At 38.3% G+C, this 21,308-nt stretch overlaps 2 protein-coding genes across 3 annotated transcripts; both read right to left on the bottom strand.

Moving 5' to 3' along the window:
- Positions 1–36: 36 nt before the first annotated feature.
- On the bottom strand, positions 37–17,060 carry sigmar (Tumor necrosis factor alpha-induced protein 8-like protein sigmar). Of its 2 annotated transcripts, XM_012364278.2 has the most exons (5): positions 16,722–16,784; positions 3,978–4,056; positions 3,746–3,874; positions 2,844–3,130; positions 37–2,111 (listed from the first exon to the last, which is right to left on the bottom strand). In XM_012364278.2, exons 3-5 carry the CDS (start codon positions 3,753–3,755, stop codon positions 1,758–1,760), a joined length of 651 nt encoding a protein of 216 aa, XP_012219701.1. In that variant the 5' UTR covers positions 3,756–3,874; positions 3,978–4,056; positions 16,722–16,784; the 3' UTR covers positions 37–1,757. The 2 variants fall into 2 exon arrangements, with proteins under 2 accessions (XP_012219701.1, XP_012219702.1); XM_012364279.2 differs by lacking the exon at positions 3,746–3,874 and having other exon boundaries at positions 16,722–17,060.
- Positions 17,061–17,445: 385 nt separating this feature from the next.
- Positions 17,446–19,429, bottom strand: betaggt-I (geranylgeranyl transferase type-1 subunit beta). Its single transcript, XM_012364208.2, has 3 exons — positions 18,518–19,429; positions 18,031–18,400; positions 17,446–17,862 (listed from the first exon to the last, which is right to left on the bottom strand). The coding sequence occupies exons 1-3, from the start codon at positions 19,049–19,051 to the stop codon at positions 17,741–17,743; spliced, it is 1,026 nt and encodes a 341-aa protein (XP_012219631.1). The 5' UTR covers positions 19,052–19,429; the 3' UTR covers positions 17,446–17,740.
- Positions 19,430–21,308: the final 1,879 nt, after the last annotated feature.

The following is a 21,308-nucleotide window of genomic DNA, read 5'->3' as shown; positions in this document are numbered from 1 at the left end:
AAGTGCAACGGTGAACGGCAATGAATGCATGACCGGTGTTTGTTAATAATTTATTAATGGCATAGTACCCATACAACATCCTTAATATTGACAATCATCACAAATAACGTGTAAAGTGGGTGTATACCGCGTACAAAAGACGCAAAATGTCGATAAAGTTTTTCCTTTCGGTTTTTTTTCTACGATATTTTCTCTCCGCGATGTCCCGATCTAATGATCGTCGGGACCGAATCGCGATCAAATCAGATATGTAGGAATTGTTCCTTTAATCGAGTGTGTTGTAAAAAATGTACAAGCGGTAGCGTTAATAGTGGATTGTGTCGATTGCAGCGCGCGTTCTGAGACTTCCGCAAGCACGTTTCACTCATTTAGCGCTACTATTGTACACACAAAAAAATTAATCGTACGATTAATTGATTTGATTGATTGACTTGATTTCATTCTCCTTTCAGAATTTGCATTTTAAAAGGATAACAATTTTTAATCTAATTTGTTTGTAAAATTATGAAAGAATTCAAATATCAACGCATCTTGATATCACAAAATTCTTTTAAACAATTCATTAAATAACGCTGTTTTTTACTGGATCAGACTTAAAACGTTCGCAACGTTATCTAAACCCATGATCGTAATAATGGACGATTGTATAGAGATGCTTTTCAGTTCTACGTGAAAGAGGAGAAGGCTCTTTGTTCGCGCAATCCACTATTACGCGACGGTACCCACCGTCGTAACACGTCGATTTAAAATACGAAGGACAATTTGCCCTCTATACTACTACGGTACGTTGATACGGCTTGGTCGAACGGTCGATCGATCGGACTTTGCGATTTTCGAAAGTAGCTCGTTTACTTTTAAGATCACGCTACAATTTACAGCCATCGCGATTCGCAGCGAACATAAACCACCGTGACTCCTGTAGTTTAACTTTACGAGAAAAAAATTCTTTTCTTTTTGTTTACAACCGCAAACTGAATCCGATCCTAGTATTTTTTTTTGCCGCCTTGCTACTTTTAGCCTGTTCCGTTATACAGCTTTGGTTACAAATAGAATCGAAAATCGCCGATTGCGTTAAAAATACGGGATCTAAAACGAAGGTAACTTCATTTAACAAATTAAAGTAGGATAAAAATAATATTTTGCATCGGGATGTACTCTAATTAAGAATGTATAAAGAGATTATACTCTGTGTAATAAATAATCGCGAAATGCAGATGAAATGAAAGCATTATCGAATATCGAGACGAGACACTGATGCGTATAGTTCAAGGAAATGACTTCGGAATTAACATTTCGTCTTCCATCTCGTTCACATATAGTAAGCTTATTATACTTTTTTTTTTGGTATGGATTTGACGATCGGTGGCCTGCGCACAAATATATGCATATCAAACATCAATTACACAGGTAACGCGAGGTGAGACTGTGTCCTTAAAGTAAGCGGAGTATTAGACAATTATTGCGTGAATCAGTGAGCGAGTGGTCCGCACTGGGTGGCCCGACCCGGGTACGAGTGATATCGCGCGAGCAAGAAACACCTTGTTTTTTTGATCTATCGCTACGAGAAACTATACCGCCGTCACGCCGAAGGTATGGGCGACACGCCGCTCGCCGTGAAACGAAGTGCAACGAAGCGCGCGTGTTCGATGGACGCGTCCCGCCCCTCGACGATCGATCGCGATCGCGAGAACCGTCGATTATCCTGCCGGCGATCGGACCGCGTAATCGACTTCGTGTGAAATTTCACTCTTGAAGAATCAAAGCCGCCTGGCGTCCAACGCCTTGTTGAGGTCACTGACTAGCATACCGAGGACGGGTCTGTGCTCGGAGTCGTATCGGAACACCGAGTCCAAGAATTTGGGATACACCAGGAAGTCGAACACCTGGTCGCAACGCTGCGACGATTTGTCCGTGAGATGCGGCTTTATCAGCTCCAGCAGCAGCGACCGGCAACGTTCCAGCGAGCCTATCAGATACTCCTGGTCGTAACTGTAATCCACCTCGTAGAACGAGACGACGGTCATCGCCACCGTCCCCAGAGCCTCCCGGATCTCCTCGAGCTTCTCGGCCTCGCTCGGACGGAATTGATGACTGCGCTGGACGAGTCCGATCTGTGCAAGCCGCGTTTTATGAGTTAATTTACACAGCTAATATTAGCTTAATAGTAATTTATGCTGTATAAATTAATATAAAATTAATTACGCAGTTAATTATAGCATATTATGATGCGGGCGATAATTTTGGTTATTCTGAAATATTTAACAATGATGTTATTTTGGTTCCAAAAAATATTAACTTTCCGCGCGATCAAAATAATTTCAAGAGAAAAAAATCTTTTCGTCAAATAAATACATTACACTCAAAAAAATATTTCGCTGATGTAGTTAGATTTCTAGATATCGCAACAAGAATGTATCGCTATTTTTCGTATCTGTGAAAACATTGTTTGTCACATATAGAATTTATAGCAGTAATGTTCTAGCAATAACTTCTGAAAAATTTAGGTACCATTGCTAAATGTTATTTATTGCATGATCTAACACGTGATTGATCTTATATAGATAGGCGCTTTAGAGAAACTTTCTTTTTAAAGTTCACAAACAATACAGATATATATTCTGTTTCTGTCATCTAAACTGATTAAGTAATTACATATGCAATATCACAACAGTTGCTAATCATTTATCTGTTTTAGTTAATTTTTTACACCTAGAAAATTTTTGCTATTATTGCAAAATCATTTTTTTGAGTGTGACGGACAATTCGCAAGATTTTCTTTTTCTTTTTGTATTTAGATTCGAATTAAAACCAAAGTTTATATTGATGAGACACACTCTGCATACCTTAATAGACAATTTGACGATATTCTTGAGGACCTTCTCTGGTTCTTTTTTGTCCAAGTGCGGGTTGCTCTTGGCGATGTTGTCCATCAGCTTGTACAGATTGTCGAGCAACGACGCCGTCGCGTCGTCGATGAATAGCGACCGGCCGGCACCGGTGGCCACTATGCGACCCAGAAGCTTCTTCTGGGCACGTAATCCTAAATCACGGGTGCGACTTCCGGTCCCACCGCCGCCGCCGGGATACGATCCGCCGCCGCCACCTCCGATTGTGTTCGCCGACTGCATCACTGCAATATTTTTGCACAGTGAACGACCACCGTCGCTCATGCATTGTGCACACTGGCCCGCATTCTCGCTTTTGTTTAGTGGCAAATGCGACCGTGCGATCCCGAGTTTTGCCCGTCCGACAGAAAAGTTGCGTTCGACGCGAACTTTTGACCGTAAATAACGAGAATGCGAGTCTCTGCTGCGAAATGTAATCATAATATGACGTAGTGAAAATACGATTTTTCTAAAAACTCAACTTTCATTGATTTAACATAAATCTTATATTATAAATTATATTTTAAATAAGTGTGATGTCAAACATAATCACGTGCAACACGCGCGCGCGCGCGAATACACATAGCATTCAACGCCAAGGCGCGATGGAAAGAGCGGATCATTCACTTCTTCCTCAAATCTGAACGTTTTACGTGATCCATTGTAAACGAAGGAACAAAAGAATTGCGCCTTTAAATATGGAACAATGGGTGATAGAAAGTACGACGACTTGACGAAACCTCGTAATTTCGAGCGTCCTGAGAAAGGACGTCCCGCGTCTCATTATCTCGATCGAGGCTGCCGGCGATCTCGAACGTGCATATACTTATCTCTGTGCGTGCTTCGTACGACGAACTCACCGTCAAACATCGGTAGACCACCGTTTCCTCCGGAGTGTGATAGCGGGGTGGGAAATTAAATAAAAAAGCGGCGAACAACACTGTGTGCGTGATGATGAGTGATGGTCCGGTAAACTCAGGCAAACGCAACTAAAATAACCAAGGATTAAACGGCGAGTCGTTAACGTAACATAAATGTCGTGGGTTCATGGAAGCGTGTACGACACGACGAACGACGGTGCCTTCTCTGTACCTTGATTGCAGTCGGTGACGGCCACTAAATGGTAGAGCAACCAGCTCTGCAATTCCATCACTGCCGTGCCCCACGCCACCTGAAACAATTATGCGGGAAAATGAGAGAAACATATCGCCAAATATTTGAGAAGGTAAAATAATAATCCAGCCAAGAATCCAGTGCGAAGAAAATTGCGTTGAATTCCCGCGAAATTACAAAGGACCTTGTCACAATTTTTATTGATCAAATTTGCCTCGTAGATTAATTAGAACGATATGATGAATAATAAAAATATTTCATAAATTAGTTTCCAGGTAATTAATTTATATTGCAAGTGGCAATATTAAAACTCTGCATTTTTTCGAAAAGCGTTAGTTTTACAATAAAATTCACTGTAGACGATTTATAATTCATGACAGAATGAAAGCTGAACTTTTACTTGTAATTATATGCGTCGTGCGATGCAGAAAATTTTTTAAAATATTAGAATGTACACATATATACAAAATATAATGTCAGTGATATGTCCTTTCATCTCTCAAATATTATTATTACATAAAATTATTCATAAATTTCTATCTCAAGTTCCGTCGCGAATTAAAAATTATAAAAGCGAGCTTAAGGATAAATGTCATATAAATTTCTTTTAATTAAATTTTCTATGGAATATTTCGTAAATAATGATATAAATATAATGAGCCGATGTCGGAAGCAGAAGAATGAATTCTCAGAGAATTTTTTCATATAATTTCATAACGGTTTGTTATCGCGAAGACGAAGGATTTCTACGTACGCCCGAAATACATTCAGCGAATTCTGATTCATTACCGATTTCTTCGAAACACAAAGCCGCAGTCAAGATAAAGTTAATTATACTCCGCTGCTTGAGTCAAGAGCGCTGTCGAGGATGTGAATAAATTCGTTCCTAATTCCGCGAATTCATTCATAATAAAAGAACCGTAGAATCCGCAAAATGAAGATTTCCCCGAGTGGCGAGATAAGAGAAGTTTCGCGAAAATTCACTTTTCCCGTCACATGTATTTATTCGGGAAAAGTATCCTTCGCGTTTACCTCGTGGTTCGTAAATATTATCATAAATATCACTCACAGCCTTTTACAGAGCTATTAGCCTTGACACCGATAGTAAGCACCTTCGACAAAAAAACAACTTCTATTTACTATCTTTGTCGTGCAAAATCATGGAATATTACTTTAAATATATTACAAATCTTTCGGAGTATAGAAAAATATTTTTTTAAATCATTAAAATCTCTTGCATTTTAAACTCACACAACTTTCACGCACTCGGATTTGTGTCGAAAGGCGTAAACGAGAAAAAGAGAGAGAGAGCGAGAGAGAGTCTCTCCCTTATTCGTACAATTCGTCTTAACGAGTGCGAACGATCCTAATGTTGGAAATGAAATGTAATGCGAGCCAACGACATCCGTGTCGCATGCTATCATTCACGTGTACACACATGTACACACACACACATCCTTATGAGCAGCGCGCAGTATAAGGCACTACCTTTGGCAGTTGGATCGATTTGTAAGGAGCGTCAAGGCGAGCCAGAGACTCTCATTCACCTTTGCACAGCCGGCCGAACAGCGAGCAGTTGATTAAAATTCAGTTGATTTGTGTTAAACCGACTTGCCAAAAATTTGGAAGAGAGAGAATGCGCAATGAACAAAATTCATGTAATGCCACGGAAGAAAATTTGATAAATATCTTTGGAAAACATGAAAACAGAAAAACAAAATGAAAAATTGAGAGGCTCAAAGAATACAGTACAAGTGATACACAACGGGAACCAAAAATAAATTTTTTATCGCAGAAAATATGCGTCTGTTACAATATTTAATTTTTCACAAGCGACATTCGTGAAACTCACGATCGAAATATTTATAACACGATCACAATCTCGCCGCAGTATCTGTCTGTGAAACCCGCGGTCGAAATATTTTTTAAATCTTGAATGAATAATAAAATTAGCTCGATTTTATTTGTTTTTCAGTCTCTGTTCTCGATAAAATTTTGATTCCGCTCCTCTCTCGAATATTTTTGTAGAAAATCACGACAGTATTAACACACCGGATTCTTTTATCATTTAAATCCTATTTTTAGCGATGAAACCTGCAGTCGAAATATTATTCACAACATTATTATGATCCCCGAATGTCTCTGTGCGAAATCCCGCAAAAAATATCTTTCAAATCGTGAAAAATAAAAATAGTTTAATATTATTTTTTTTTCCCACCGGCTTTTCGATTCCGTTTCTCTTCTGGATATTTTCGCGGTAAACCACGACAATAATAAATTGGATTCCTTTATTATTTTCAATGACAATCAACGCAAGATGTGCCTTAACGAGAATGATAACACGAATAAGACAGAAGTGCAAAAATACTCGTGTGAACGAAAGAATTAAGAGAGAACAGCGAGAAAGGAATATTATGATTCCACCTTTCTTCCGCTCTTATTAAAATAATATCGTTTGTTTGCTTCCGCTCGTTAGGTGGTCCGTTTGCGGAATTGCAATCCCGCTGCTCTTCAATCGTAATCCCGCCGGCGGCGGAATCGCAGGGGTGACATCGAGTGCGAGCCGCGTTATGAATGATCGATCGCCGTACACTTTCGCTCTCTCTTTCTCCTCTCCACAATCATCCGGGTTTCACCTAGACGCCCACGTCGGCGCTTTCGGGCACCTGTGTGTTGTCGCGTTGCGGATGCAAACACCGCCGACCGCCCGATGCTCGTTCGTCGAACTGCGCAATTCTCCACGCGAAAATGCGCGACGAGTTTTTCCCATGCAAAAACGTCGAAGTTTACGCGCGTCGCGAATTATTCACACGTCGAGATATATGTTTCCCCCCCCCCCCGAAAAATCCGTAAGGTATACACCCTCTAAATTCTTAATAAGAAATAAAGGTGACAAAAATATTTCAGAGATTTTTTCTCCGGAGAGAAAAAAAGAGTAATATCGACGCCGAAATTCTCGCTTCAATTTTTCAAAAGGGAAAACATATCGTTTATGAAGATTTCATAAACGGATTTCAAGCTCGTCGAAAAACATCCTCGTCATTCTTTTTCCTTTTAATCGCCGACAGCGATCACAGGCAAAAAACTTGTCTCTCTGCGCGCACGGACGATCCGGTTGTTCCGCGATACGGAATAATTGGCCGGAATAAACTAGAATCTCTCTTTAGGTGGCTATTTCCTCGCCGCATGCATCTTTCAAGACTGTCCATCAGGTGGCTTGTCTTCGGAATATTCGATCGGCTAGCTATAAATAAGCACGTGTATTCCGCCTGCTTGATTCGATTTACCTTCTCTCCGCTACAATCAAGTCAGATTCGATATATACAGGAGCTTTCCGCGAAACGCCAGTCCTTGCACGAGAATCCTAGCTACTTCGCGGAAACCGGTTAGATGTGACTCGGATCTTCACGTGATATTCCACACATCGCGAAACGGCTCTTTACTCAGCGTTTTTAAAGCATCGCGCATCGCAGACGAGTTTCTGTATTCTTTTTAACCAATCTGGAATTCGAAACTGTTCCACGTTACTTCGCAAAGCGGATTTATTTCATTTATCGCGAGACGAAGAATTAACCGAACTCCGTGATTTTTCGTGAAACTTCCCCAAGCGCGCAAAATTTTCATCTGAAAGTAAAGCTCGTTAGCTGCTTTAATTATAAATCATAATTATAATAATAACGTGTCTGTAGGTGCATGTATATCATAAATTTATTTACAGGCGACTCGTAACTTTGAAAATTATGAAAAGATCGCGAAAGAGACTTGCGTGTATTTGCGACAACGGAAGCGCGCCGATCGCTACTGAATACACTTCCTCGTGTTCACGCAGCATCGAATAATTGTGCTCACTGAAATTACGGTGGTTTCCAAGCACACGGCAATATTGGCACTCAATGAACTCCACGCGACTCGTCGCGAAACAATGCCGCCGTAAACTACTAGCCGGTGCACGGACAAACGTAATTATCGGTTCCCCGTACAAGCGCGTGTGCAAGCGCACCGAATGTCGACGGTTCGATACCGTTTTCTCGCATCCTCCACGTAGGGCAAGGTTTAACGTTTACGTCAGTGTCGGGTTAGATGACATTTTGCGTCATTACACGTGTTACTTCCCGTAAAGGCGCGGACCCTCTCGCAAACCGAGTGATACAAAAAGGCTCGTTCGTAAATTATTTCGCTCGCCGACGTTACGCGTCACTAAATTGCTCGCGCGCTAACACAAACGCGCGCACATGCACGCGAAAATACACGGCGCGTACATTTTTCTTAACGATCCGGTGGAGAAACGTATGCGGTTTTTTCTCCCCCCCTTTTTTTGCGACCGTGAGTTCCGCGGACAAACCTGCAGCGCGGCCCGTCATCTCTAAAATTAGTTCGCCAGCATTATCTGCCTACCATTATCGCGACGACACGTCGAAGGACGGCGAGCAACTAACAATCAACATTTTCCGATATCCGTAAATTTAGCTCGGTCGTTTAATGGGAAACGTCGCCCGCGCCGGCCGGCCGGCCGGTGCGACGATCGGCTTTTCCGCGGTAGTGAAACCGATATGTCGATACTTTGATAGCGGGGTCAATCAAAGTGACGGGGATGACGCGGGGATAAATGCATGACGGCAAAAACGGTTTTCGATGAAACCGTTTAAGAAGGAAATTACTTATTTAATCGAAAACTCGAAAACGTTGATCATCGATCGAAATATCGTGATATATTTGTTCCAGAATCGCAATCATTCAATATCGTACATTATTTTCTTCATATAAAACATGCCCCGCAATATTCTTAAGTAGGCATAAAAATTCTTGGAAGGTAAAAGCTGCTCGTAAAAAAGGTCATCGTAAAATATATATTTTAATATAATTTATAGCCGAGTTTTTCACAAGTTAGATTATATTTTTAATCTCGGGAAGATAAAATGGAAGGGACAGGAAATAAAAGAGATAGAATAAACGTTGACATTAATACGATTTTAAAATGCCGAGATATGAAAAGACGCAGATATAAAGAATGATTATTAGCGATTAATTCATTTAATAGAAGAGAAATATAGCGGGATGATTGTATATTATAAAATAATTTCTTTTTCCTTTTTTTAATCGTGATATTTCTAGAAAATTAAATTCCAACGGTTGTCAGCTTTTGTCGTGCTACAAAAATAAAACACTTGGGCGGACCAAAGGCTCAGATGACAAATTAATTAACGAACTTCAGTCGACTGCAAAGCAAGCTTTCCTTTATATTTCTTTTAATAGCAATTGCAAGTTTCATCGCTATATTCTCTCTCGTACGCGAAATTTATATAAATTTCGGCGCGATACAATTTTTTAGCGAAATGAAGATCGAACGGTAAGTTAATTAACGAACTTTATTCGGCCGGCGCGGAGTTCCACCCCTCTCGGTTCTTCCCGCTCGAAACTTTTCCACGAAGGGAAATCGATCGCGTTACTGTAGACGCAAGCCGCAGCGAAGGACCGGCTACCGCATTCGTAATGTTTACGGCGCAAATACGCGCCGCCGAGGTCGGAAACACCGGTGCAACCGCCCCGTCCACATCGCCGTGCTCTTCAGGGCTCGCTTTCTTTTCGCGCCCCGAGATGCAGCTGTCGGGCACCACCCGACAGCTGTGCGTTACCCCGGCGCACACGCGTTACCCCTCCTCGTTAAATTGAGCATCTTCGCTCGGGATAACCGCCACCTGCCCCCCCAGACTAATGTATAGACGCTCGCACGCATATGAGCGCTCGCACGCACGCACACGCGAGACAAAGCACGTGGCAGCCATAGCGCGAGTTCTATGGACTTTCGGTGGGCAAGTTAGAAGGCGAATTATGCACAAGAGCACGCATTTCGTTAAAGACGACTTCGCGAGATCGTTGCGCTTCGCCCTGTCAAAGGCGAAAGAAGAAACTCGTCCGAGTTCGCGCGAATCTTAGCTGGGAATAATTAAGGCAACTGCATTACTTCGTTGCCGCGCAAGTAACTTTTATGCTCACGTAATAGTCGGGCATTGCGATAAATGAATAAAAGTAAAATTTTACAAATTACTTTCTTAGATGTACAAACTAGTGACTTTTATTAATTGTGTATCCTTTTTTTTTCACCGTCGTGCAATATTATTTTCGTAGAGGTGAAATGCACTTTGGGAAGAAAACGTAACGTGGAAAATAGTGATTGATCGAAACTGCGCATCGAAAAGTGGAACACGATATTTAAAGACTTTGATTTTCAATATCGCGATATTCCATCGCAAAAAAGGATCGCTCTTTCATTTCCGCTTTTCTGAAAAACTTCTCGGAAACGAAGCTCAGCAGCAACAGGTCAACGCAGCGCCGATGCTTATGCAGCGACTTATATTTACCGTTGTACCCATCAGCTGTATAGTTAATATTAATAGCTATTGTTGTTCAGATGCGCGCTCCGTTTTTTTCACGCGAGAAACCTCTCCCGAGAGAAAGAGGGATCGCGCGCGTTATAAATAACATTTTTATTCGCGAAAACGCGTCTCGTGTGTACGGGGGATGGTCACACGTGCGAGAATACGAATTGCGAGAGAAAGAGAACCACGAACGGCGCGTCCGCGAAATATGACGTCGGCTGATCGTTACGTTTTAAAAAAAGACAGTCGCGATACGTTATTTCCTGCCACGAGCCGCGTGCGAGAGTCTCTTTCGGCCATGCGAGAATTACGAACGACCTCGCAGGAAATTACGCCCATAAAGGACACATGTGTCGTTCGAGTCTGTACGAATTTATTTAGCCTCTCATAGTCTTCAAGTATAACGCGTGTTCTAAGAAAAGAAAGCTTGAAAAAGCCTGAGAGTTTCAGTTGCTGAAGCATACAAATGTGTTACTCTGCAAGTCTCAATATTAAATACATACAATATTCAGAGAAAAAAAATTGAAGAAAAAGGATCTGTTTCTTACAAATTTTTTATCTGATTTTATTTTAACTGTAATTTTATCTGAATTCTTTATTGCAGCTTCTTAATCCTTTTAGTTTTAATTTTATAACAGAAAAAGCATCATAATTGAAAATTCATTATAGCGATATTTAATGATTATCGCCTTTTAACTTTTCTTTTATATTGAAGTGTCGCTTCGGAAAAATATACTTGAGAATTGCTGTATTTTTCGAGATCAATAATTATTTCTCAAGCTTAGGATATTTAAATCTTCACAAGTAATACGTAATTCGTGAAAATTTAATCTTAAAACGAAATATTATACGTCTCGAATTGATTAGAGAAACAAGTTTCTGCAAGGCGCAAACTGCAGCAAAATGTATGCATAGACCCGGAATAGCCGAGCGTTCGATATTAAAAGGCTCATTAATCGACTTTTTAATTAAACTCTCATCAACTAATGCGCGTTACACGAGGAATAAGATGAGGCGCTATTAGTCCTATGCCACTCCTTAGAACACCGTACATATTTCCACGATCCTCTCTCTTTCTCTCTCTCTTTCACATAAAAGTACACGGTGGCCAAGGCTACCGATGATACGAATTCCGCGCGTGCTTTTATAATAAAAAAAAAATACAGGCAGGAGAGAATGCAGATATATAACGTTGCTCTGCCGCGGCAAGGTCGCAATAACAGAAAAAAATTAACATCGGGTATCATCGCTTTTATGAGAATTACATCGATCGCGGCATATTTATGCGTTTCCGCGCACACACAGGAATGTCATCGCGCATCTCTTATCACTTGTACAAATGTTGGATGGCATAATTACGTCGCAGTCTGAAACTAAATTGCAATGCAAAAAGTCAGCTGTTCGAGCGAATGGAATAAAAAATTTTATCGAGAATAATATATCCATGAAAAATGTAATATTTAAATTAAAAACTTGATTAAAAAAAAAAAAAAATCTGCAATTCATTACAAAATATAAATCAGAGCGGAAGAAAATTCTAGTGTGCGTCGATTTTCGCGCGCAATTATTCCGAAAAATCGGTTTGCACGAAATATTTTCGCAAACACTCTTATTGAAAGAGCGAAATGCATAATTTTATGTAACGCTGCGCAGAATTAAATTCAATCACTTTTAAATGTCAATTGCTTCGACAATCCTGCGAATAATGCTGAATATCAACGGCGCATTTTATTTGATCGATGCGCCGATGACGCAAGGAAACGAGCGCATAACAAGGTACAGCGGAATCAATGTTAGTGTACGCGATCGCGTGGCGGTTCTCAAAACCATCGGAAGACTAAACCACCCGCGAACCACGTGTCCCGGCGTCATCAATCGAGCACGACCTTTGAGATGAAACGATAATTATGCCTATTCACGATCCTCGCGCGATCGCACGCGAATAGATTGCGCTCGCGAATAAATTCATCAGCGCGGCGTTGTTATCGTCTCGGCGTTTATCCCGTGAGGAACGCGATCTGAGCTGAAGCACGCGAGAGATATTAATCGAGTAAGATACACATATATTGTATATTGTTCTGCACACATGAGGGCTCGGGTCGCGTCCCGCATTCGTTCGCTCGGGACTTCGAGAAGCCTGCGAAGTGCCGGCAGATGCGAGCGGCACGTGTGCGCTCACGTAGCCGTGGAATTATGAAAAACCGGTGCATCGCGTTCCTACGCGCCCCGTAATTGGAAGCAAACGCAGGGCAATGCGCTAACAACAGCCTCATTCATCGCGCGCGGTTACTCGTTAGCTTCTTCTATTTACGGCGCAACCGTGCGCTCGAAAACCCGCTTGACGCGTGCACACACGCGTTACCAGGCTTGTGGAACGCGAGGATGCGTTTCGAAATTTCCATCAATTTTAATGACGAATTTCGTGAACTTTTCACTCGGAATCGATTTAATTTCGAACGCGATTTAATCTCGCAATCGCGGTTTTGTCAGAATCGCGGATGTAAATAAAAGGCTTTTTTCGCGAATTAAAATCCAGAATGCAATTAAATAGTAGAACGTCGTTGCGGCTTTGAATTGAAGTGGACTTTATTTGTTCTGAATTTTAATTTAATTAAAATGTTTGATATTAAATATTAAACTGAGCCAAATAAATATAATACAGCGCGAAATTGCCTCTAAAGGAAAATTTATCGTTAAATTGAAGTATTTTACTCAATTTTATTAGACGTGTTTCTAAATTGCTGGTCTTTTCTCTCTCTCTCTCTCTCTCTCTCTCTCTCTCTCTCTCTCTCTCTCTCCCTCTTTCTCTCTGCTACTTCCGGAATAAATTAATTATACGCAGTCCATAAACATGTTATGGGATTGATGATAAATTATTAATTACTATTCAATTAATGCATCAATTATGTTAAATTATTATTAAAACACTAAAATAATAACATTCTAATATTGCGATAACACGATTTGTGAACGACAGTTCTTTGAATAAATTTCAAAAGGTGCATAATAAATCTCTTCATGCTTTGTCGGCGAGTTTTACAAAACAGCTAGAACATTTCGCGCATTCCACGTTCTCAAATTCGCCGATAAGCTGTGCACGTGTCCGCACCGATGAAATTCATGCACCGTGGAGGGATTTCACACTGTAACGATCATCGATTTCGCCTCTGAGACCGCCGGACTTTTCAGGCGTTTATCTCTAAATTTACGTTTTCGATTATACGGTCGTACACTGCTAATTTCTGAAAAAAAATATCGGGTGTCGATATCGCGTTTCATTCGCAATTAAAGATAAAGATCACTCGATGAAATCGACACTCTTTTTTTTTTTAATTACTATTATTATAAAATTAAAATGAGGTCTAATTAAAAATAAAAGATCTTATTGACCGGAGTTGAAAATAGCTTTTTAAGAAAATATCGAACCGGCCTTCCTTCTTTTTTTTAATTATTTCAATAAAAATATTAAAAATTGATACTTCTGATAGAGCTAAACGCAGCGCAACGCTGAAATTTATGTTGGAATTTAGTTTAAATAATCGTGGGTTATTTGCATAATTCTACCTATAATGTGGAAACAGGAAAAAAGAATGAAACCAAGCGACATAGCCGCAAACAGGCCTCGACATCGATTTTCTCAGCCTTAGTCAACGCTAACTATAATCAACTATAATTACTCCACTTTTTTTATTATAATAAAAATTGTAATATAAAGGGAAAGTGTGAAACACACGTACATACACGCGCAGACACACGCAACGACCTACTAAAACAGTTTCAGCAATGTCAATTAACTTCAATTAGTCGACTGTTTATCTCTTTCTACTTCTAACGGGAGAAAAAGACGAAGATTCTCCCAACCAAGTTAATTCAATCGACATCGGTGAAGTGTTACTACCAAACGAAAGATGTTAGCTTTGCCCGTTGAAAACCGCCGCGTTCTAAATGGCGCAAACGTTAAATACTGCGACGAACAAATGGCACAATTAAAGCGACTTCTCGTACAAGTTACGAGACGCGTCCGTTTCTCTTCCGCGGCGCGGAATTGCCCGGCACCGGGGTTTCCGCAATTTAATCTCTTGTTCGATCGCTAACGTTCACACGATAATCGACTGCTCTAGTGAATTCAGCCTTAATCGGCATCTATTTCTGGGCAACGAGGAAAGTTCGCACGATGCATTTTTTAGAATGCACTGAAATTGCTTTCCTCCAAAGCTTAGTCTTGTCTAGCTTTAAATATAGACATTGTTAAATTATCGATATCGCTCATTTAAATATAGATATCGTTGAATTATTTATTCCCGTTAAATTATTTATATTCAACATTGTATTGAAAATCAACCATCTAGTAATCTAAAATATCAGTCGCTCTTCCATTTTATGGTTATAAATCAGCGTATAAATTATGATATCAGAAATTTCTCGTTCGTTCTTGAAATCCATTGAAATCTATATATAGAGAGAGAGAGAGAGAAAATAGATATTATTGCGGATATATTATCTACATTTTCTCACATTCCACAATAAAAGGAAAATTATATTCATTATTTTACGATAATAATTTGTGAACCTATTAACTGTATTTCGATGTATTTTTGCTTGTTATCGGTTTGTATTTCTCTGAGTATTTATGGATAATGACGATTGTATAATTTTTATCGCTCCGTGTTATCAGTTTACTGATAATTTATGGTAACATATCACGATGATGATTCACGAAGCCATTTATCATCAATAACCATTTATCTTTGTATTACTACGATAAACTTACAATTTTTTGGCTTTTAAAATATACAGTAAATAGAAATTAATGCGTAATGTACCTGAATCGAAATTTTATTCTTAATTTCAACCTCTATTTTTTCACGTTTACGGATTCTGAAGGATTTTGATAGGTTTTATTTATATAAGAATATGTATTGTATTATATTTGCTCCTATTTTGTACCTCAAATAAGCAGTAAACGAACTGTTTCCCATTATGAGGTTTAAAAGAAAAGTTTCGATAAAAAGCCAGAGGTTAAATAGGTTCAAGATAGGGTGATGTGATTACTTAAAGTATCTAATTAGGTGTTAGATTAAACATTTTGGTCGAAAGTAGATGTTAGATAGATGTTAGATTGAACATTAAAGTCAAAAATAGGAAAAAAATTTCGACTCGGGTACGCAAAACTATTTCAATGCACTAAAATGACACCAAAATTATCTATTTAAAACGAAAATGAAGTTAATTAAAGTGACGTCACGGAAAAACTACGTGGAAATAAAACACTTAATATCTTCGATTACGCCGCGCTGTTGAAAATTTTAATATCAAAAACCAGGATAATTCCGAAAATTGATGTAATAAATTTCTGATATTTCTGATGTAAAAAGGACATTATAAAAAATTGTCCAGAAAAAAAATACTAATATTCTACAAGTATTACTGTTATTGCGATGAAATACTGAAGAATCTTTGTGACAGTAATAACTAATATATGTCTTTTTCATGATAAAATAATGACTGAATCAGTCGCTTAACACATCTTTTTTCATCTCAAAAGTCAATCAAAAGTTAATCAAAAGTCATCTCAAAAGTTTCAGATAAATATTAAGTCATTTTCCTATCATCTTTCTAAGCATCAAAAGAGATGATCCACGTAGACGAAATTCGATGAATGAGAAAACTTTAATCAGACGATACTAAAAAGCTCGAAAAAGAAAGAGAGAGAAGGCTCTCCGATAAAACTAAATTTCGTACAACATTCAGAACTCATAAAATTACTATTTCTTTTGATGTCAAATTTTCTCTCTCCTTCAAATCTTTTCTCTTGATTCGTTTGTGTGTTTAGACGCAGCTACATTCACTGGACACGGCGAGTGTATCTGAGAAACTCTCGCTGCATTAAGGAAATTAATCCGGAAATGGCGGTATGAAACAAGTGAGTCATTCTACTCGTTGTGGTTCTCGTTGTGTTCGCAAGAACAGTCGAACTACTGAATTTCAAAATTGCATTACATACAGAGTTTCTCCTTATTAATCGCGCAAATTTATTCATGCGCGCTGTTCGTCTAGAAATAAGAATATTGCTCGTCGCGTAACTTCAAAGAAGTAAAATCGCTGACTAGACTAGATTTTCCACGAACGCGGAATTACGCGCGCAAGCGAATTTTAATTTCCGAACGACCGAACCGAGCCGCGCTACCGTTAAAAGGGACCACGCTATTATTCCGCGCTGTTAATCAAGATAGAGCGTGAGTAATTGACGAGCTGGAAGGAGGAGGCCCTGTCGCGCGATTTCGCACGCAATGGCGCGCGATGGTCGCACGCAGTAGTCGATTTGAATTTCGACGTGCACACTAACCTCTGCTATTGTTGTGGGCCGCGGGAGCGCGACCCGACTGCGAACGATGAAATTTCTCCACGAGTACGTGGTGCTGCGCGTGTTATCGCGCTCCGTCGTCCCAATCCCGGTCCTTGAATTCTCAAATCGCAATCGCGCGCTTCTGAATTTCACTGATCCGCGCAGAAACGTAAAGCGGGAGAAAAAAAATTGGAGCCGCGATGAGAAACGTGACTGACACACTTCGCGAGCGGCGAAAGTATTACGTCGAGTCGCTGCAGCATTCTACAACACAACCGTCGCGCTGCACGGCTCAGCGACGTCTGGCGACGTCTCTCTATTGTGATGCGCGCGAACCCCCGCCGGTTGCTATGACATCGATTCGTGGAGCGCGCGATTGGCCGAGAAACGCTAGAAGTAGGGCTAATTCGAGAAATGTACAACTTTACAATAAGCGCGAAAAATGAAATTTGCGTTACTGAAAATGAGAAAAAGATAAATAATAAACCTCGCTTTGTAAAAAATAAAAATTTAAAAAAAAAGATGGCGCACTTATTTGTACATACTTGTTTCCTAGATTTTTACTGTTTTAAAATATCAATACCTTTATGTAAAGTGTATTAATCGTTTTAACAATATAATTCTTACATATAAATATCATACATCTATTTTTAATGAAACATTAATAAAATTATTGAGATGAGATTTAAATATTCAGAATAAAGGAAGTTCAAATTGCAAAGAGTAGCTTAAGTTATTTTTATTAATATACTTTTTCTGGCATATCAATATCTATACATACAATTTGTATAACAAGCACATCATTCAACAAGCGACTCCAAATCATATACAACAAAGATTATTAACGAATACTGTGACTACTGTTGTGACAATGTTAATTGACATTTTTTTAATAAGGATTTTAGCACAGAAAATGTGATAAAATATAAACGTTTGAATGTAAAAATGTCTCATCTGATATATTTAATTCTGTGCGTTTGATATGATCACGAGTTCCATGATTTTTTTATAAACCGAAATTAATCACCTCGCCACTTCTTGTGAATCTGTTGTAAATGCTCATAAGTTCGTTGCGAGATATTGAGTTCGGGGTTTATCGAGCACAGACCAGACTGTCCCAAGAGACTTAAACCACCTAAACCTGTTAAAAAAAATTATTATATACATTATTAATAAAATTAATTATATACATTATTATACATTGATAAGATTAAATATCTCCTGTGAGACGACAGATACATTTATATTTAAAAATATCTATTTATATGTATATTGTAAAGCAAAAATAAAATGCATTTATTTTACTCACCTAAATATGTGTGCAAAGGATCAGGTCGAGTGTTTTCAAACTTTGCCAATCCTCCGACGTACGTATCTTGTGTATTAAGAATAAACGCTTTATTCTGTTCGGCGTCTGAAAAGTTGAGAAACTCCAGCAGCTCAAGCGTAGCACCAACCCAGAAACTGTAACACGTGTCAGATGGTTTTCCTGGTCTCCCATGAAATCCACCATCCTGTCTCATAAGGCACCAACGCTTCAGCCGAGCCAAACGATTCCACGTCAATATATCTAATATGTTAACATGTTCTTTCATCAGAAACAGACTTGCCACAGCGCAGAAAGTGGATCCTCCATGAGATTCAAGACCTGGTCCTTGTCCAATGCCACCGTCGTACGACTGCAATTATCGTAACGTGAGCCATCTGTTACACTAGCAAAGGAAAGTAAAGATAACAATGCTTACAAAGCTTATAAATAATAACACAATAATAATTGATAAAAATATAATACTTACAATGCTTTGTAGAATATAATTAACAGCCTTTGGAATGTTGACTCCTGACCAATCGTCTAAAATCGCAGAGACGCAAGAGGCACAGTAGAGAAATCTCATATCACTCTCACATCCCGTTACCATGGCGGTGAAGGATCCGTCAGGATTTTGACAGGCGCGAACACCTTCAACGATAGATTGTCTATCTACTCGACCTAAATCATCGCCGAGAATCAAGAGGGTAACTAAACCTGTATAGGTCATTGCTAAATGACCACACTGATACTCAGGAACATCCTTTGGTATCGTTGTAGACGCCTGAAAGCCAGAACGCGGTCCAGCTCTCTCAACCTGCAGACTATAGATCCAGTCGACAACCTCGGACTTAGCCTGTTCACCAATCTCGTCTAATGAATTTAATAAATCTAGACCAGACAGCGCAAAATATGCTATCATCAATCTGGTAGAATCGAATTCAGCCAGGCCGCTAGGCATGATCTGTAGTAACCTTTGAAAGTACTTGGCATGCTTCTCTCTCGCTAATTGCGGCGACATGGTTATTGTACAATGTAGGTTGCAGTGAAAAATGTCACGCTGAATCGACGCAACATACGTTTTAATACGCCTCAAAGAGTTGACGATCCCGTACTATCTGCGCGAACGTGATGACAACTCATACGTGTAGTATTTATCAGTCCACTTTCCTCTCTTTTTCCATGCTAGCTTGTCAAAAATCTTGGTATCGCATAGATTTATTATAAATGTTCGGATCACAATGACGCATTTTATGTGTTTTTTTTACGCCGAATCTGATTATTAATTAAAATCATGCACTATAGTTTCCCTCGCCGCGCCTAATTCAATGTAAGGTTACGTTTGCTTATATTTGGTGTCTAGTCACGTCTGACAGATGAACTCAGCGACATATGATACCAACATTTGAATACAAAACTCACTGAACTATATAGTCCCAGACTTATGCCCGTATCAGACTACACATTGAAGATTAAGGTTGAAGTTTGAAGACTGAAATTTGACCAATCAGGACAAAGAACTTTTAGCTCCTTTTGTTTCGATTGGTCAAATTTCAATCTTTAATCTTCAATCTTCAATGCGTAGTCCGATGCGGACTTTAAGATGCTATCAGAAAGATAGCAAACCAATCAGAAAGCTACATTAGTATCTTAATTAGGGACACTTTTTCAGAATAGCCAACTTTGAAACTTGTATCGTCAATCTTAAAATCTTTTAGTATATTGATAAAAAGTGTAGAAATTGACTATAAAAAAAGATCTTGCGATACTAACACCAGAGAGAAACCTGATGGCTGGTTTATGCTTCGGTCTTAATCTTAATCTTATAGCGTTTTCGATTATACAGGATTTGAACGACCCAGGGTTGATCAATCACTATTTTACTATAAATGCAAGTCTTTCATTGGTGGAGAGGTTGCAATGACGTCATTAACCAACCCTGGGTCGTTCAAATCCTGTATAATCGAAAACGCTATTAGTCTTAGTCTTAACCACAGACTTCTATATATTACTAGACTGCTAACTCCTTATGTATAAGGCGTCTTCATTTCTTATGTACGAAACGATACATAAAGTATTCCTTTCTGCGCATGCGCTTTGTGATGTATGTCCCTACATGCTACACATTCACATATAAACACACATACATAATACAATTAACTAATATCTCGTCCAAAAAACAGAAATCTATTAAAAAAATAATAATATTATTAAATAATATTATTAAGCTAAGTTAATTTAAATGAATCAAGCTTTATAAAATGTGTAGTATGCAAAACATTTTATATAAAAATACTAATGTATAACACTAAAATTGTATATAAGAAATATTATTTTTAATGTTTAATGTTTTTGTATATAAAATATATTATTTTTAATATTTTTATTAAATGATATTATAAAATGATTGATATATGTATATAAAATATTTTAAGGATAAATAAAAAATACACACATTTTACATTTATATTTTATTTTTATATTATTTTAATTAATTACATATAAAAATATAAAATTATTACAAAATAAATCAAAATAAAATTCATATATTAAATAATTTTCTGATTTTTATATAATATATATTATAATTTATTATTTTTGTACCTAGCTGTATCGTATTGTATGTTGTATCAGCAGTATCATATTGTGCAGTAATATCTGTTTCACTTAAAGTTTGGACATCCAAATTCTCGCTATTACATTCATTTGAATCTAGATAAATCAAAATAAAATTCATATATTAAATAATTTTCTGATTTTTATATGTGCAATTGTTGATATACTTACTTGAATCTTTATCAGAACTTTGATCATATAAATTTTGAGTGGGTATAATATCTGCTTTTAATCTTCTCACTTTTGATGTATTTGCAAAATCACTATCAGTAAAATGAAATTGGCAAATACGGCTTGATGATGTTGGTATCCAATTTGTTCTATTAATTGCTATTATCCATTGTTCCAATAAATAAGGTATACTTATAGGAAATCTAAATTATTTAACAATTTATTAACATTGATACTAAATATATTTAGAATTTCTTTTAATGATCAAAAAACAGCAGTGTCACGACAATATAATTCTACCACATATTTTTATTAAATAATACTTACTTAAAGAAAGAGATTTTGTCATTTTTCTTTCTGTATGCTGCTGTGCTTTTGCAATTTAAAACAGCACATTTAAATGGCATTGTTGACTTCTTTTTATGACGTTTTTATCACGTATCGCGGATCACTTTTCTCATGTAAAAAGATTAGAATTATAGGTTAGAAGA

This window comes from Linepithema humile, chromosome 6, assembly GCF_040581485.1.
Source record: "Linepithema humile isolate Giens D197 chromosome 6, Lhum_UNIL_v1.0, whole genome shotgun sequence".
Taxonomy (NCBI): domain Eukaryota; kingdom Metazoa; phylum Arthropoda; class Insecta; order Hymenoptera; family Formicidae; genus Linepithema; species Linepithema humile.
Note: the sequence above shows the minus strand (reverse complement) of the source record. Positions and strands in the feature narration are given on the sequence as shown.

Coding starts and splice junctions, on each gene's coding strand:
- sigmar (XM_012364279.2), bottom strand. CDS start 4,035: ATGGAATTGCAGAGCTGGTTGCTCTACCATTTAGTGGCCGTCACCGAC. Junction 3,131..3,977: donor CGTCACCGACTGCAATCAAG/GTACAGAGAAGG, acceptor AAAATATTGCAG/TGATGCAGTCGGCGAACACA. Junction 2,112..2,843: donor TCGTCAAATTGTCTATTAAG/GTATGCAGAGTG, acceptor CGGCTTGCACAG/ATCGGACTCGTCCAGCGCAG.
- betaggt-I (XM_012364208.2), bottom strand. CDS start 19,051: ATGTCGCCGCAATTAGCGAGAGAGAAGCATGCCAAGTACTTTCAAAGG. Junction 18,401..18,517: donor ATTATATTCTACAAAGCATT/GTAAGTATTATA, acceptor CGATAATTGCAG/TCGTACGACGGTGGCATTGG. Junction 17,863..18,030: donor TCCTTTGCACACATATTTAG/GTGAGTAAAATA, acceptor TTTTTTTAACAG/GTTTAGGTGGTTTAAGTCTC.